This window comes from Schistocerca piceifrons, chromosome X (assembly GCF_021461385.2).
Source record: "Schistocerca piceifrons isolate TAMUIC-IGC-003096 chromosome X, iqSchPice1.1, whole genome shotgun sequence".
Lineage (NCBI taxonomy): Eukaryota > Metazoa > Arthropoda > Insecta > Orthoptera > Acrididae > Schistocerca > Schistocerca piceifrons.
The window spans coordinates 167,119,666-167,135,995 of record NC_060149.1 but is presented as its reverse complement, the minus strand read 5'-3'; the positions used below and the strand labels follow the sequence as shown (position 1 = coordinate 167,135,995).

Sequence of the window (16,330 nt, the reverse complement as noted above, 5' to 3'; positions counted from 1 at the left end):
ATCGGTATGAGGATGGGTCGGAACGACCCATCGCCTATGCTTCCAAGACCCTCAACGATGCGCAACGGCGTTACTCTCAAATCGAAAAGGAGGCGCTCGCTATCATTTATGCTCTAAAAAAGTTCAGTGTCTTTTTGTATGGTTCTAAGTTTCACCTCATCACTGACCACAAGCCGCTGGTCTCTCTGTTCAGCCCATCGGCGTCGCTTCCGGATAATGCAGCTCACCGCCTGTAACATTGGGCCTTATACTTGTCTCGTTTTCACTATGAGATTCACTATCACCCCATGGCCCAGCACACCAACGCTGACGCATTGTCGCGATTGCCGATGGGTCCCGACCCAGTTTTCGATCGTGATGAACTAGTCTGTTTCCACATTGATGAGGAAAAACGTCGTGCGGTTGAGGGTTTTCCACTTACAGGTTCGCAGGTCGTGTCAGCTACTGCGCGGGACCAGGTCCTGCGTCAGGTGATCGGTTTTGTTCAACAGGGTTTGCCGGACAGGACCAAGGGCCGGGCATCGGATCCCCTTCGCAACTACCATGCCTTGCGCCTTCATCTGTCTGTTCGTGATGGTGTTGTTCTTCTGGCCACGGATGGCGCATCTTCACGGGTCGTGCTGCCAGCCTCTCTTCGCAAAGATGTTCTCAAACTGTTGCATGAAGGCCATTGGGGTATTTCTCGGACTAAGTCCCTGGCCCGCAGGCACGTTTATTGGCCTGGTATTGATTCGGACATCGCCCACATGGTTGCTGCGTGTGGTCAGTGTGCTCAACAACCGGCTGCACCTCGTACAATGTCCTCTCCATGGCCTGATCTGGCGCAGCCATGGGAACGGGTGCACGCTGACTTTGCCGGCCCCTTCCTCGGTACTTATTGGCTACTGTTGATTGACGCCTTCTTGAAGTTTCCGTTTGTTGTTCGATGTCCATCGCCCACCACTGCGGCAACGACGCTGGCTTTGTCCAAAATCTTTGCGCTAGAAGGTCTTCCATCCACGATTGTCACGGACAATGGCCCTCAGTTCTCTTCGCAGGCCTTCCGTGATTTTAGTACTGGACAAAGGATTCATCATGTTACAGCACCACCGTTCCATCCGCACTCGAATGGGGAGGTCAAGCGCCTTGTCCGCACTTTCAAAAACCAGATGAAAAAATTCCTTAGTGATTTTTCCACAGATGACACTCTGCTGCAATTTCTGAGTTCTTATCGTTTCACGCCTCTGGGTGATCGCAACCCTGCTGAACTCTTGCATGGCCGCCAACCGAGCGAGCACTCTACTGCACCTGCTTCACACTGTCAGGCCTTGTGCTGTGTCCCCTAGCACGGGAAAATACTCGGTGGGCACCGACGTGTGGGCACGAGGGTATGGGTCTCGCCCTAAATGGATTCCAGGGGTGGTCAAGGCTCTTCGCGCCCGCCGGCTTTGTGAAATACGTATGGACGACAGCATGGTTCTTCGCCATTACGACCAGATGCGCCCACGAGTGGTGGCCATGCCGGTGCCACCGCCCCTTCCTTTGCCTCCACCAGCCCGAGAAGCCAGTCCTGTCGCTGCTGCCGATCTACCGTACGTGTTGATGCAGCCGACGTCGCTACCGCTTCCGAGTACGCCGGAACAGGCCCCAGTCGCGACGCCGCCTTCTCCAGGACCCATCTCGCTGGAGCACACCCCCAGGTCCACGACACCTATGGATGCTGCTCCGGAGTTTTCACCCATCATCTCGTCCAGGAGGCACGTTCCACGCACGAGCTTCCATCCTGGACATTTTCGACCATACTCTCGTGTCTCTCCGCGGGAAACTCTCGGGGCCTCACAAGAGGTCATGGATGTCTCCGCACTGTCCATGTCTCCAAGGAAGTGAGTGTTTTTTTTTCAAGGGGGGAAAAGCGTTGTGACAGTGCCACGACATTTAACAGTGCCGCCACGACAGTACGCGCAAATGGCGATGGAGACGCTCCGCAACTCGGCTGAGCGCGGGAGCGCCACCTAGCTACGAATGGCGCCGGCTGCATGTCACGGCACGGCAGTCAAATAAGAGATACTGAGTTGTTATCATGTAACCAGCTATTGTTTCTAAGTGAGTGTGTTTGAATATCCACGCAATTATTGGTGATTAAAGGTTATAACATGAAGTATTTATGGTAACCAAAGAAAAATTTTAATCTGCACCTCACATGATGAAAAATGAAACAAAAATATGCCATCTCCCCAGACACGATATCAAGTCTACAATGTGTAAGAATACATGTTTACATTACAACAGAGGGTGAAGGATACTGACAGTGCATTAGTTAACAATTCCTTTGAATTATATAAGTTAGAATACAAATCTAAAATTGGCATGCCTTGTCAGAGTGTAGGAAGAAAAGGCCACAAATACTACTTTATTTTTTTTAGTCCTGATGTACAGACAAAAACATTTATTTTTGCTACCATGTATTCCTCCTGTAGGGACATAGAAGATAATATTGGACTAACTGCAGTAAAAACAGGGGCATTTAAGCAGTCATTCTTTCCATGCTCCACACACAAATGAAATGGAAAGAAACACTAGTACATGACAGAATGGAAAGCACCCTCTGCCATGCACTTCACAGCAGTTTGTGGAGATGGATGTATGTGTAGAAATTCATACTTATTAGGACAGAATACAATTCAAGTGAAATAAATGATATGGCAAACAATAAACCCTATAGTCATAACACTTACGTGACAGCTTCACAATATCTGACCACTTTTTCAAATTCCTTAAGTTCATTCTCGGCATTGTTTTTTTTACATTTGGATTTATACCTTGTAATACGTCTCTGTATCAATGATATTCTATGGATTTTCTCTTCAGTCTCATAGTATACCCGGCACCATGATTGTTTTCCATCTCGTCCTGCCCTCCCAGCTTGTTGACAGAATGAGGATAATGTTCTTGGAAGGTTCCAGTGAACTACAAATCTAAACATTCAAAACAATTAGCGCTGTCTTTCCATAAATGGCCTAGCATTAATATAAATACATTTATAGTCTTGTAGAGTGATACATCCAAACACCTCAGAGTCAAATGGCATAAACAAACACACACACACACACACACACACACACACTTCATAAAAGCTCATTTTAAAACTTTCAGAATGTGGAGAAATGTTTATCCAGACCACCTTTCATTTTCCAGCATATCATTGCCGTCATCACAGAACACAAGGCCAATATACCCTCATGCAAATATGTAGTTGGCTGTGTTTTATGTTAATTTTCCAGCCTCAAAAAAATTCACACAAAAAAAATTATTTAGTCACATACATTATTCAACAAAACACAGTAAGTCTTTGTAAAAACAACATCCTTTGTAGAAATATAAAAATTTTGTATACCAATTGAAACATTTCCATGTCACAGTGAGGTATTACAAACTCCATTTATTCATCCACTCATCATGCTTCATGAATTCTACAATGATGGAAGGTCTTTAGGGATGTGGCACAAGTCAAGATATACATTAACATGCAGAAGCTCCTTATGTAAAAGTATACTAACAAGAAATTAAGACGGCTGCTAATCTACTCACAAAGATAATTATGAGAATTACTTCTAGACTACTTTATACACTGAGGTGCCAAATGTCCTGGGATAGTGATATGCACATATACAGATGGCGGTAGTATAGAGCACACAAGGTATAAAAGGGCAGTACTTTTGTGGAGCTGTCATTTGTACTCAGGCGATACATCTGAAAAGGTTTCCGACATGATTATGGCTACACAATGGGAATTAGCAGACTTTGAATGCAGAATGGTAGTTGCAGTTAGACGCTTGGGACATTCCATTTTGGAAATGATCAGTGAATTCAATATTCCAAGATGCACAGTGTCATGAGTGTGCCTAGAACACCAAATTTCAGGCATTACCCTCAACACACGACGGACAACACAGTGGCCAATGGCCTTCACTTAATGACCAAAACCAGCAGTGTTTGCATAGAATTGTCAGTCCTAATAGATGAGCAACAATGCAGAAAATAACGACAGAAATCAATGTGAGACATATAACAAACATATCTGTTAGAACAGTGTGGTGAAAGTTGGTGTTAATGGACTATGGGACCAGACAACTGAGGCAAGTGCCTTTGCTAACAGCATGAGATTGCCTGCAGTACCTCTGCTGAGCTCATGACAATATTGGTTGGACCCTAGAATACTGGAAAACTGTGGGCTGGTCAGATGAGTCCTGAATTCAATTGGTAAGGGCTGACGGTAGGGTTCGAGTGTGGCGCAGACCACATGAAGCCAGGACCCAAGTTGTCAACATGGCACTGTGCAACCTGATGGTCACTCCATAATGGTGTGGTCCATATTTGCAGGGAATGGACTAAGTCCTCTGGTCCAGATGGTTATTTTCAGCTACTTGTTCCCACACAATGATGGAATTCTTATAGATGACAATGTACCATGTCACAGTGCCACAAATCTTTGTGATTGGTTTGAAGAACATTCAGGACAATTGAAGCAAAGGATTTGGCCACCCAAATTGCCCGACATGAATCCCTTTGAACATTTATGAGACATAACTGAGAGGTCAGTTCATACACAAAATCCTGCAGCGGCAACAGGTCAGTTCGTGCAAAAAATCCTGCACGAGCAACACTTTCACAACTATGGATGGCTATGGTGGCTCCATGGCTCAATATTTCTGCAGGGAACTTCCAATGACTTCTTGAGTCCATGCCACATCAAGTTGCTGCACTGCACCAGGCAAAAGGAGGTCCGATACAATATTAGGAGCTATCTCATGACTTTTGTCACCTCAGTGTATATCTAACTCGTGGAACATGAAACTGACCTAATAAACTCCACCGAATTTTAGTATGGGTCATGTAGTTAATTTCTCATCACCAGAGCACTCAAATTCAACACCAGTTACAAACTATCTGTTGAGGTAGATGTTGATGGTCAGACTCTAAAATGGAATCAAAGCATTGAGCTATAAACATAAGAATAAACTGTACGTTATATTCAAGCAAAACAGGCATATGAGACATGAGTGCACAGGAGGAAAACTCAAGGTCCCCGTTTATAAGTGCTTGCAATATTCACATTACTGGAACATTACTTTACAAATTTTCTAGTATAATTTTCATAATTCATAGAATATTAATGCATATTACTAAACTTCCACTAATTTCAGTCTATAAAAGTTCTTAGTGTTATGTAGCACTGATATTTTACATGAATTACTCATATTCAGAAGAAGCATGAAACTGTATGACTTCTGACAAATTTCAATAAAGCAGCTACTATATCTCACTACAACCCCAATGCGGATATCTTTCAAAATTTGAAAGCAAGTAGGAAGGAGGGCTGTAAACTGTTTATTACTTCAAAAGTAATAGTCATAACTGTCAATACATTTATTCAACAATGAGGCAAGAAGGTCAATGCCTCCATGGAAAAATGTTTGTGGTTGTCTATGCAAAAATGATTGTACCCAGGCATGCACCACTTCATCCAAAGCAAATAAATGACCGTGAATGTCTTTCTTCAGGGCTCCAAAAATATGGAAATTTCATGGGGAGATAGGAGAGCTGTATGGAGATGTGTAAGGGGTTCCCATCAGAACTTCTGCAGGATGTATGCAAAACAACCTAGGCAACATATGTGCTGGACCTTATCTATCAGTGGGATAAATTTATTAACTATTATGGTCATTACTTTTTAAATAACAAACACTTTACTTACTTCTTTCCATCTGTTTGGTTTCCATATGATTGCTCCTCATAGCTAAGGCTCTTTTAGTACCCTGTGACATGCGTGATGCATGCTACAAGAAGAGAGATGTGCCCAGTTAACCAAGAACAACAGAACCTTATTACTAATGCAGAGAAACTGGACTATATGATAAAAGTTCTTAAAGGTACAGATCATGACACAGTCCATCACAATAAGTAAACACTGTCATAGGCCAAGTGCATCTCTGTTACACTACCGAGGTCTCGGTCCTCTGATGAATGGCACTCAGTGAATATCGATGTTGAACTCGTGAACTGGAGCTGGAACTCATACCCTCACAAACTGACTGATGAGCAGAGTCTCATAAAGCCATCAGCAGGAAGTTTTGCTTGTACCATGTGGCCCAGGGGGGCCAGGCTGGCCAGGAGGAAGGTGGCATGGTGCCAGCATGCAATGGGAGAGAGGTGCTCAAACTAAAGTGGCCATCAGGACACTTGGGTGCCCATGAAGTCAGCTGGGCAGCAATGCCTGAAGAGGGCATGGCACCAGCCAGGACCAGATAAGACAGTTCCAGCTAAATGCCTTGGATACCAGACACAAATACTGCATACCTCTTCCTATGGAGGCCATGGCGCAGTCATTTTGCTGTGTAGCTGGCAGTAGTGATGTAAGCGACAGCTGAGAATGCAGTATCCCTCTCCTCTACAGAGCAGTTGTGAAGCCATTCAGGAGAAGTGTCTCCAAAAGGAAGGATACATCCCAGCATGGGACAGAGGTGAGAGCCCAACTAGCATCTGAAAAGATGCTGGGATAAGGGTGTGGCAGGCAACCAGTGTGGGACTGCAAGGTGTGCCATGTGGTACCAATGCAGGCTGGCCAGGAGGAAGGTGGCAGGGTGCCAGCATGCAATGGGAGAGAAGTGCTCAAACTAAAATGGCCACCAGGACACACGAGCACCAATGAGGTCAGCTGGGCAGCAGTGCCTGAAGAGGACATGGCAGCAGCCAGGACCAGATAAGACAATGCCAGCTAAATGCCTTGGAACATCATCAGATGCCTTGTGGCCAGTGGTAGGAAGAGCTCTTGAGTCACCCTCACAAGGAATGCCGGTTATGGATGCAGGCTTCCTGCAAAAGGCACAGCGGCATCTGGCATGGCCAGATGAGGTAGCCCACTGCGTAGGCAGGGAGGCAGACAAGGTGAGGAGGAGAGTGGAGAAGTGAGAGACATGCAGGATCCATGGCATAATAGGTGCAATCGGGTCACCGAAGGTACCACGACCTGACAAGGCTAGGCTTGTGGCAAAACTTCCACAACCGACAGACCAAAGTACTGGAGAAGTCCAATTGAAGACATGCAGAGGGTGCCCGAGGGGAAGAGGCAACAGTTCAGTGAAGACAATGAGGCCCTGGAGGTTGCAGGAGACAATCACGACCAGAGACATCTGGTATCAGCAAGCAGGATGGAGTGACACAAAGCAGAGACTCAAAGCAGCCACATCATGTGCTGCAAAGGTGCCTTGCCTTGCGAAGTGCACGAGATGAGCATGACCCATACTCTGATGGAAATAATCCCGAGAGAGGGAGCAGGACGTGAAGTATGTGAGCTAAACATTGGCAACAGGTAGAAAGGATGGCTGGAGAAAGGGCAACGTGTGCGATGGAAACAAGGTGTGTTCACCAGCAATGGCAGAGGAGAGCATCGAGTGAGTGGGCAGAATGTGGTGAGACATGCAATGCAGTGCATGGTGCAGAACCAGAAGAGTTTGCCTGGATTAGCGGCAAGAGTGCCTGTGCTGCAGTGGGCGGCACAGGAGGAGGTGGCACTGGAGCAGGTGGTGCCAGAGCCAAAGTGCTAGAGCCAATGGGGCAGGAGCTGGTGGCACTGGAGCCTGTGACCTGGAGCAGGTGGCACCAGAGCCAGTGGCACTGGAGCCTGTGGTGTTGCAGTAGGTGGGGCCTATGGTGCAGGAGGCAGCTTGGCCTGTAGCAAGGGACTGAGCAGGACTCACGGCATATGAACTGGTGGGGCCTAGGACACAGGAGCCAGTGGGGCCCACGATGCAGCAGTGGGCAGTGCAAGAGCTGGTGGTGCAGGTGTAGGGGGTGCTGGGGAAAGAGGCACCATGGCAGAGGGCACCAAGGCAGGGGGCACCGTGGCAGAGTCAAAGGAGACAGTGCTGAAGGCAACTGTGCTACAGGCAGAAGGGCAAGAGGTTGATGGGCTGGTGGCAGACAGGAGGAGAACGTCAGAAGAGCAGAAACATGGAGGAGGCAGCCTCATGCACGAAGGAAGGCAGACCGTGAATACAATGTGATGTCTAACTTTAGAGGGACTGGGGGCAGAGGAGCTGCATCATGGATAGTGCAAGTGCTGGCCCCATAACAGGACAAGTTGTAGGAGGGACAGCTGAGGCAGTAACCATGCCAAAGAGGCAAAGGAGACCAGTTAGGTGAGAGCAAGAGGGTCTGTTCTCACACAACAATGGAGCATGGAATATCCAAAAACTGCCATGTCACAACATAAGTGTGATGTACAGGAACAGAGAATTGAAAAGCAAGAAAGAAGCTAAAAGGAAATGTCCAGTAACAACCAGTGGAGGTCTGAAAGTGAGGCAGAACACCGCCAATAGTGCAGAGAGGGCACACAAAACAAGGTAGGGTGGGTAACCCAGTTGAGCGCAAGACACATTTCCGTTTTTTTATCTCATCACCAATTTAGTATAGTGATATGTGAGTGATGCATGCTACAAGAAGAAAGATGTGCCCAAGTAAGCAAGAACCAATTACACACTAACACTGGGCTCTGAACAGCAGCTTAACAGCTTCTAAATGAATGCAAGTGAAAGTTCGTGCTGATTTGATGAGAAACTGGACCATTCGATAACAGTTCTTGAAGGTACAATTTAGTTCACAGTCCATCACAGTAATGAAACACTGCTGTCAGCAAAATCCACCTCTGTTATACTATCTAGGACTTGGTTTAAACTGGCACATACTACTCTCAGACAAATGGCGCTTAGTGAACACTGATGTCAACTTCTGAACTGAAGCTGTAACTCACACACTCGCAGACTGACAGTTGAACTGCTGTGCAGCATATTGTAAAGCCACAGGTCGATGAATACTGGGAAGTCATGCTTGTACCATGTGCCACACTGAGGTGAGCTAGTGTCAGCAACAGTGGTGCTGTGGTGCCCCCAAATACCGCAGTAGCTGTCAGAGGCAGGATGAGTTGCAGTAGAGTTGTGGGCACCTTGACAGTTTGGCAACACAAGCTCTCTGCTGTGTGGTTGGTGGGCAGATCATTAGGTACCAGCCATGTATACTAACTACATCCCTCTGACCTAAAATGGTGATGGCAAAGCCAACTAGCTGTGTATTTTGTGGACATGATGTAGATGACAGAAGCAGCTCTTACTGTTGTGCAGGATTTTACTTGAATTATTCATGTTCAGAAAAAGTATGAGACTGTATGACTTCTGACAAATTTCAATAAAGCAGCCAGCATCTTTAACCCTTACTATATTCATATTGTGGATTCTTTTTCAAATGCAAAGGCAAGTAGGAAGGAAGATCAGAGCTTAAATCTCACTGATATTGAGTACATTAGAAATGGAAACCCAATCCCTTCCACTTTACTGTTCATTTGCTGATGGTATATGAGAAGAACAGTGTACAACATCATTTTACACTCATTATTGTCAGGCAGGATTGTTTTGATAGAAAAAAATGTATTTCTTGACTAGTAATGCAATGTGGTATCTCAGAAATTCGAGAGTATATAACTCTCCACAATGCATGTCACTCTTGCAGCGTCTCACATTAGGGTTTGTTGAGTAATTCTGTAATGTTCACTAAACAAACAAAGCAGCTTTTTTTATTATTATTCTCTCTAATGACCTCAATGTTGACAAGAAATTCAACCCCCTTTTTTTAAATCTAATCGATCTCTTTCACTAATCCAACTTGGTAAGGGATCTACAAACAATTCTCAAGAATTGGGTTTTGCATAAAGCTTTTCTCTTGTGGCTGGATTTCACTTCCGTAGGATGGGCCTGCTAGAAATTTCTGTTTGGCATTTCTCTTCCCTACTCTTTATGTGACCATTTTACTTCAAACTGCTCTGGATATACACTGATCAGCCAAAACGTTATGACTACTGCCCACTGTGATGTTGGATGTCACCTGGTGGCACTGCAGGCATGTGACATGGTACAAAAAGTATGTAAGTGGAGCAAACATGGACAGGGGATCAACTTAGCAAAGGTATGGGTGACAAAGTCAAATGTTCAAGTGCTACTGTCATGAGCATCTATGGAAAGAGGTAGAGGACAGTGAAACTACCACAAGGTGCTAAAATGTTGTACATCCACAACTCTTCACAGAACATGGGGTCCACAGGCTTGTCTGCTTTCCAAAGTAGGATAGATGGTGATCTGTGACATCTCTGCTGAAACAGCACAATGCTGGCGCACGCACAAGTGTTCCGGAGCACACCATGCATCTGTGAGGTAACGAGTGAATTGTGGTGCCCTGAGAATATTCTAAGTTGGCGTGGCCACACGGGCCGCTTGGTCAGCTGGGGCCTGGCAGCAAACCTGTGGTGGCGAATGTTAGCCGGACGAGAGGGGTAGCCCCAGCACATGGTCCAGCTGCATGGCTGGGAATTCTTGGTGACGCTGTGTGCCAGGAGGGCCAAAGATGGCAGACTTTGTGAAATCTTAATGGCAGATATTTCACAGTTCATATAAAGATTAATAGTAGCCAGATGAATCATGATACCTCAAAAATAAACATGTACATTACTATTATCTGCACAATGATTCTGATGGTGTAATCAGATTCTCAAAATCTTTATTAGGCTAAAGTTATGTATCTGATGGTAAATTATACAAGTAACACCCAGCAACAAATTTCCAAAACATAAATGCTTCATCTGATTTTGTCAATCACCATGTCTTTAGAATGCTATTAGTGTAAACCTAAATTGGTATGAATTACAGGCATGTAACTTGAATAGGACATGAGTTATTGCAGGTCAAAGTGGCTGATTACTATTGATTGTGTCAGACCATACGTACTCCACAGTTACACGAAAAAACGTTATATCCGCTATATACTTTTCATGAAGAGAATGGTTAAACATTTACTGTGGTTTAGAAAGCACAGAGACATTAGGCTACTGGTCTACCTCTTCTTCTATTCCTTTGATATATGTTTATTTAATTTATTTATGTATCTAATAATGTGTGTTAGAGCGTGTTTATGACCCAGCTGTAGGAATATTTACTTAACTTTGAGTTATTTAAATGTAACTCCAGTATTTTGTATGTGTTTAAATATGTTTGTGAGTGGACGTTGGAATGAAGACATGGCATGAACGCTCTAGCCAATCACAGTGCTCGTGAATGGGAAGACTGGATGGAAGTGAGTTCGGGAGAGGAGGACACGGGTAGTTCTGGCAGTGGGGCAGTTCTGGATGGTACAGGTACAGGACGGGAAGCGCTGGACACAACAGTCGCGAGGTAGAGACTTGAAGGGTGTGGAGCAGTTTGCGCGTGGTCACGGCAGATAGAAATACTTTCGAGTGCCGACTTGTGCACTTGTGAGATTTCCGTGGCTTCTACAGGTAAGACGTAGTGTGCGTTAAGAAGTGAATATCTTGCAAGCTATGTTGTTGTTCATAACTAATTACATGCAGTAGGAATGTATTGTTTCCCTGTTATTCAGCTTATATTTTATTTAATTGCTGGACCATCAACACCAATAAGTGTTTTGCAGAAATATACCGCATTCTCAAAAGGACTCCTAATATTGTACTCATCATTTAAAGTTGTTAAGATAGTACCTGCAGATTTTATTTAATTGCAATCTTTCATTTATAAATTTATATGTTACATTCATAATTCGCGATTTCCGAGTGATAGAAACTCTCGACCATTCGATTCATGTGTGTATTCTTATCATATACTGTAGACTCAGCAGTATTTGTCCTGTGATGTGGCAACTACGTATCCCAGCCCCTAGACAATGAAACCAGCCAAAACTTTTAACATTGCAATTTTTGAGTCAGAGGGTTCGTAGTTGAGGGCCAGCACAACACCACCTCATTTCACTCATCTTTAGTCCTTTTTTTGAAAGCCCGCAATTGGGGGCTCATCCGGGATTTGTGCCCTGTTGGTAGGAAGGTATGGAGAAAGAAGACACGATCTGATATTTTTACTATCAACACTAAAAACAGGCATCTGAAACTGAAAGAGTTAAATGGAGAAGAGCCTCAGGCAGGGCTAGGGTAGGAAATGTGCAGCACACTTCAAGCTATGTTAGGAAGCCTAGGAATGACCAAAGTGTTAGGGCGAAGAAAGTACTGCTGCTGCATATGTATGCTGCGAAAAGTGGAAATTGCCTCTGAGCAAGGAAAAATGTGAGGCCATCCACATGGGTATGAAAAGAAATCCATTAAATTTTGGATATATGTTAAATCACACAAATTCAAGGGCTGCCAATTTAACTAAATACCTAGGAGTTATAATTACAAACAACTTATACTTGAACAAACACTTAGATAATGTTGAGGGGAAGGCAAATCAAAGACTATGTTTTATTGACAGAACACTTAGAAGATGAAACAGGTCTACTAAACAGACTGCTCAAATGGCTCTGAGCACTATGGGACTTAACATCTATGGTCATCAGTCCTCTAGAACTTAGAACTACTTAAACCTAACTAACCTAAGGACATCACACAACACCCAGTCATCACAAGGCAGAGAAAATACCTGACCCCGCCGTGAATCGAACCCGGGAACCCGGGCGTGGGAAGCAAGAACGCTACCGCACGACCACGAGATGCGGACAAACAGACTGCCTACACTATGCCTGTTCATCCTCTGCTAGAGTACTGCTGTGTGGTATGGTCATCAGTCCCCTAGAACTTAGAACTACTTAAACCTAACTAACCTAAGGACATCACACAACACACAGTCATCACAAGGCAGAGAAAATCCCTGACCCTGCTGGGAATCGAACCCGGGAACACGGGCGTGGGAAGCGAGAATGCTACCGCACGACCACGAGATGTGGACAAACAGACTGCCTACACTATGCCTGTTCATCCTCTGCTAGAGTACTGCTGTGTGGTATGGGATCCTTACCAGACAGGATTGATGGAGGACATCAAAACAATCCAAAGAAGAGCAGATAATTTTTTACTATCACAAAATAGAGGAGAAAGTGTCACAGATATGATAAGCAAGTTGTGGCAAGATCTTTTCATGAAATTTCACTTACAAACTTTCTCCTCTGAATGTGAAAATATTTTATTGTTGCCAACCTACACAGGGAGAAATGATCATTGTAGTAAAATAAGAAAAATTGGAACTTGTGCAGATAGATTTAGATGTTCATTTTTCTTACGGACGTTTTAGAGAATTAGTCTGAAGGTGGTTTGAAGGACCCTCTGCCAGGCTCTTTAGTGTGTGAATTGCTGAAGTGATGTAGATGGAGGTAGTAGCCATGGGCAAGGTGTAGGCCCTTAGTTACTGGAAAGTTTAGGGGCAGTGTACCAGGCACCAGCATTCTCAAACCGAATACAGGGCTAAGTCAAGTGTTAGAGGACTTAGGGTTTTTGTGTAAGGATTTCTCAAAAGAGGACTGTGTAGTAATAGTGGGTGGTCCAAAAAACAGTTTGGACAGGGATGGGGCAGGCATCTGACGTGGGTGTTGACCTGGACAAGATAGTTTCCCTAATTCATGGCACCAACGTAAACTTTATTGAGTTGTTCCAGCATCATGATCATCCACATTTTAATGGAGCTCTGAGGTGGATTAAATTGGGGTCAGAGTTGGCATTGATTGCAATCAATTTTGCACCTGTTTCTCTGGTGCCTGTCAGGAATATCAATAGATGTGGTTTAACTAGGCATGGCCTACACCTAAGTGGAACTGGGAAGGAAACGTTGGTACAGCTGATTTTTGATAGTGTAGGTGTGGATCCAGGCCGCATGTGCTCAAATACCTGGTGTCACAGGTAGGAGAAGAAGGTCTTTCTTAGGATAAATTCAGACAATAGGTTCCTGCCTAAATAGTATTTCCAACACTTTAAAAATTTCTGAAACAATCACAAGATGTGTTCAAACATACCAAAAAAAAAAAAAAAAGCCCATAGTACATGTCATAAAGAAAAAGAAATCATTGGACAAAGCAACACTAGACATTTCACAGTCTTAACAACCCTTCATCAAAACATGCAATCAATAACAAATAAAATAAAAGAATTTGAAGTTGAGCTCCCATCTTTAAACTGCTCAGTAATTTGCATCACTAAGCACTAGTGTAGAGACATAGAAATCCAATATGTAGTATTATCACTGTATGAAAAGACAGGCTCTTCTTGTAGAACTACGACAGGCAGAGGATCATGTATTTATGTCAGAAAAGGAACACAGTTCAAATCAAGACATGATCTTAGTACAGTAAGTGAAGACAAACACTTTGCAATATCAGCCATTGAATTAATAGGGCTCGATAACATCAAGAAATTAATCATTTTGTGTATGTGTTTATCTCCCAGTGGTAATGTGCACACATTTTTCAATAGGTTAACAGAAGTTCTAGATAAAATCTCAATTACAAATGTCAACATAATTTTGTGTGGCGACATAAACATAAACTTAAATATCATAAATGAAACTACTAGCACCCTCATTAATATCGTAAGGAAATGAAACACTAACAATCTTCCTTATGTTGTCATTTATTGAGTAGCTACCAGTTTTAGCACTTCAGTGCACCATCTTCAGGCCTGAAGATGGTGCACTGAAGTACCAAAACTGATACCTACACAATAAATGACAACATAAGGACAGTTGTACGTGTTTCATTTCCTTACAATAGTGAACGGCCGTAGCCCCCAGACCACCTGGCACTAGGATGGACACACAAAAACTCATTAATATCCTTCAGGGTATTGACATGACTTTGTTGGTCAATAGTGCAGCAAGGGTTACTACAATTACTGCATCATTAATTGACCATATGGCTACAAATATGGACAGGGAAAAATGTGATGTAGCCATAAAAAATCTTAAGACTATCAGAATACTTCTGCCAAATAATAGAAAATTGAGTATGGAGGAGTTCCCTAAATTACAAGCTTCCAAAAGGTGTTCGTTGTAAATCAAACAACAGGATTTTTCAAAAAGAACTACAAACCAAAGCTGGCATGAATTCTCAATATCATTTAAAATGGACTTTGAAAATACATTTCCAAAAGTACCTCAAATCAGTATCAATGTCTCACAAAACAAATGGATAACAGCATGTATTAAAAAGTCCTTACAAAACCTCCTCAGTTCCATGAAAAGAATCATAATGAGTCAGAGTTCTTAAATTTATATTATAGGTACAAAAAGATTTATAGGAAGGTGCTGATTCATGCAAAAAAGCCATTTCATTACAGAATAATGTACAATGCACAGAACAAAAGGTAAGTAGTCTGGTACGTCAGGAAAAAAAAAATAAGGAGAGACAAACAAAGGCATAACAACATACTGATAAGTGAGAGAGATAAAGTAATAAATGATCCACAACACATAGCAAACTACGTGAATAGTATTGCACTGAGTTACAGCAAAATTTCCCAGAATGAAATATAACATCTGAAAATAATTATGCACTAAGTACAATGAGATTGCTATCAACCACAGAGCACTAAGTCACTAAAACTGCATAAAAACTAAAAAAATAAAAAATGTGTGTACTGAAGAAGTACCTAGAGAGTATACAAGCTCCCTTAAAGAAGGATAATAAATGAGTCCTATGCACCTTGAAAATTTCCAGAGTATTTAGAACAGGCAAGAGTTTACCTCTGTTAAAGAAAGGTAATACAGAAGACATAGAAAATTACCAGCCCACTTCCCTGCTGTAACCATTCTCAGTAATAATAGACTCAGCTACGAAAGGCAGGTTAAGAAGAATAAATACAACCAGTTAAATGAATCACAGGTTGGTTTCCAAAGTACTAGAAGTACAGAATCAGCCATAGTGGTACTGGATGCTCTTGACAAAGATAAGTGGGTCACAGGCATATTTTTACATCTTTCTAAGGCTTTTGGTACTGTTGACCCTACAATCCTACTAAATAAGCTAGAGGCATTAGGAAAAGGGGTAGCTAATGACTGATTCAGATCACACCTTGCAGATAGGGTATGAAGTGTAGAGATGACACATAACGCAAATACATCTTAAGTTTTAGTAAAACATTTATGAGAGCCAAGACACATTAATATAGAAGTTTCTACGAGCAGCACATTAGGACAAATCCTTTTCCTGATATGTACCAACGACTTTCCCGGTAGTGTTAGCCACGAGGAAAGAATTCTCTTTACTGATGACAGCAATATTATAGCCACTGAGAATATGAAAACACTTAGTGGGAAAAGCAAATGAAATCCTCAAGGAAGTTTACAATTGGTCAATATGCAATACAGTGACATCAAATATGAAGAAAACAAATACCATGAATTTCAATTTGAAGAGAGAAAGTGACATTATAAAATTAAATTTAGATGCATCTCCACAGACTGTGTACAAAAGAAAAATT

The 16,330-nt window shown here is 43.1% G+C and overlaps 1 protein-coding gene across 1 annotated transcript in view; it reads right to left on the bottom strand.

Moving 5' to 3' along the window:
• Positions 1-2,710: 2,710 nt before the first annotated feature.
• Positions 2,711-16,330, bottom strand: part of LOC124722234 (ATP-dependent DNA helicase Q5-like) — a 161,310-nt gene continuing 147,690 nt past the window's right edge. The window contains exon 9 of the mRNA XM_047247426.1: positions 2,711-2,954. Coding sequence (XP_047103382.1) covers positions 2,711-2,954 — 244 coding nt within the window. The remainder of the gene's footprint in view (positions 2,955-16,330) is intronic.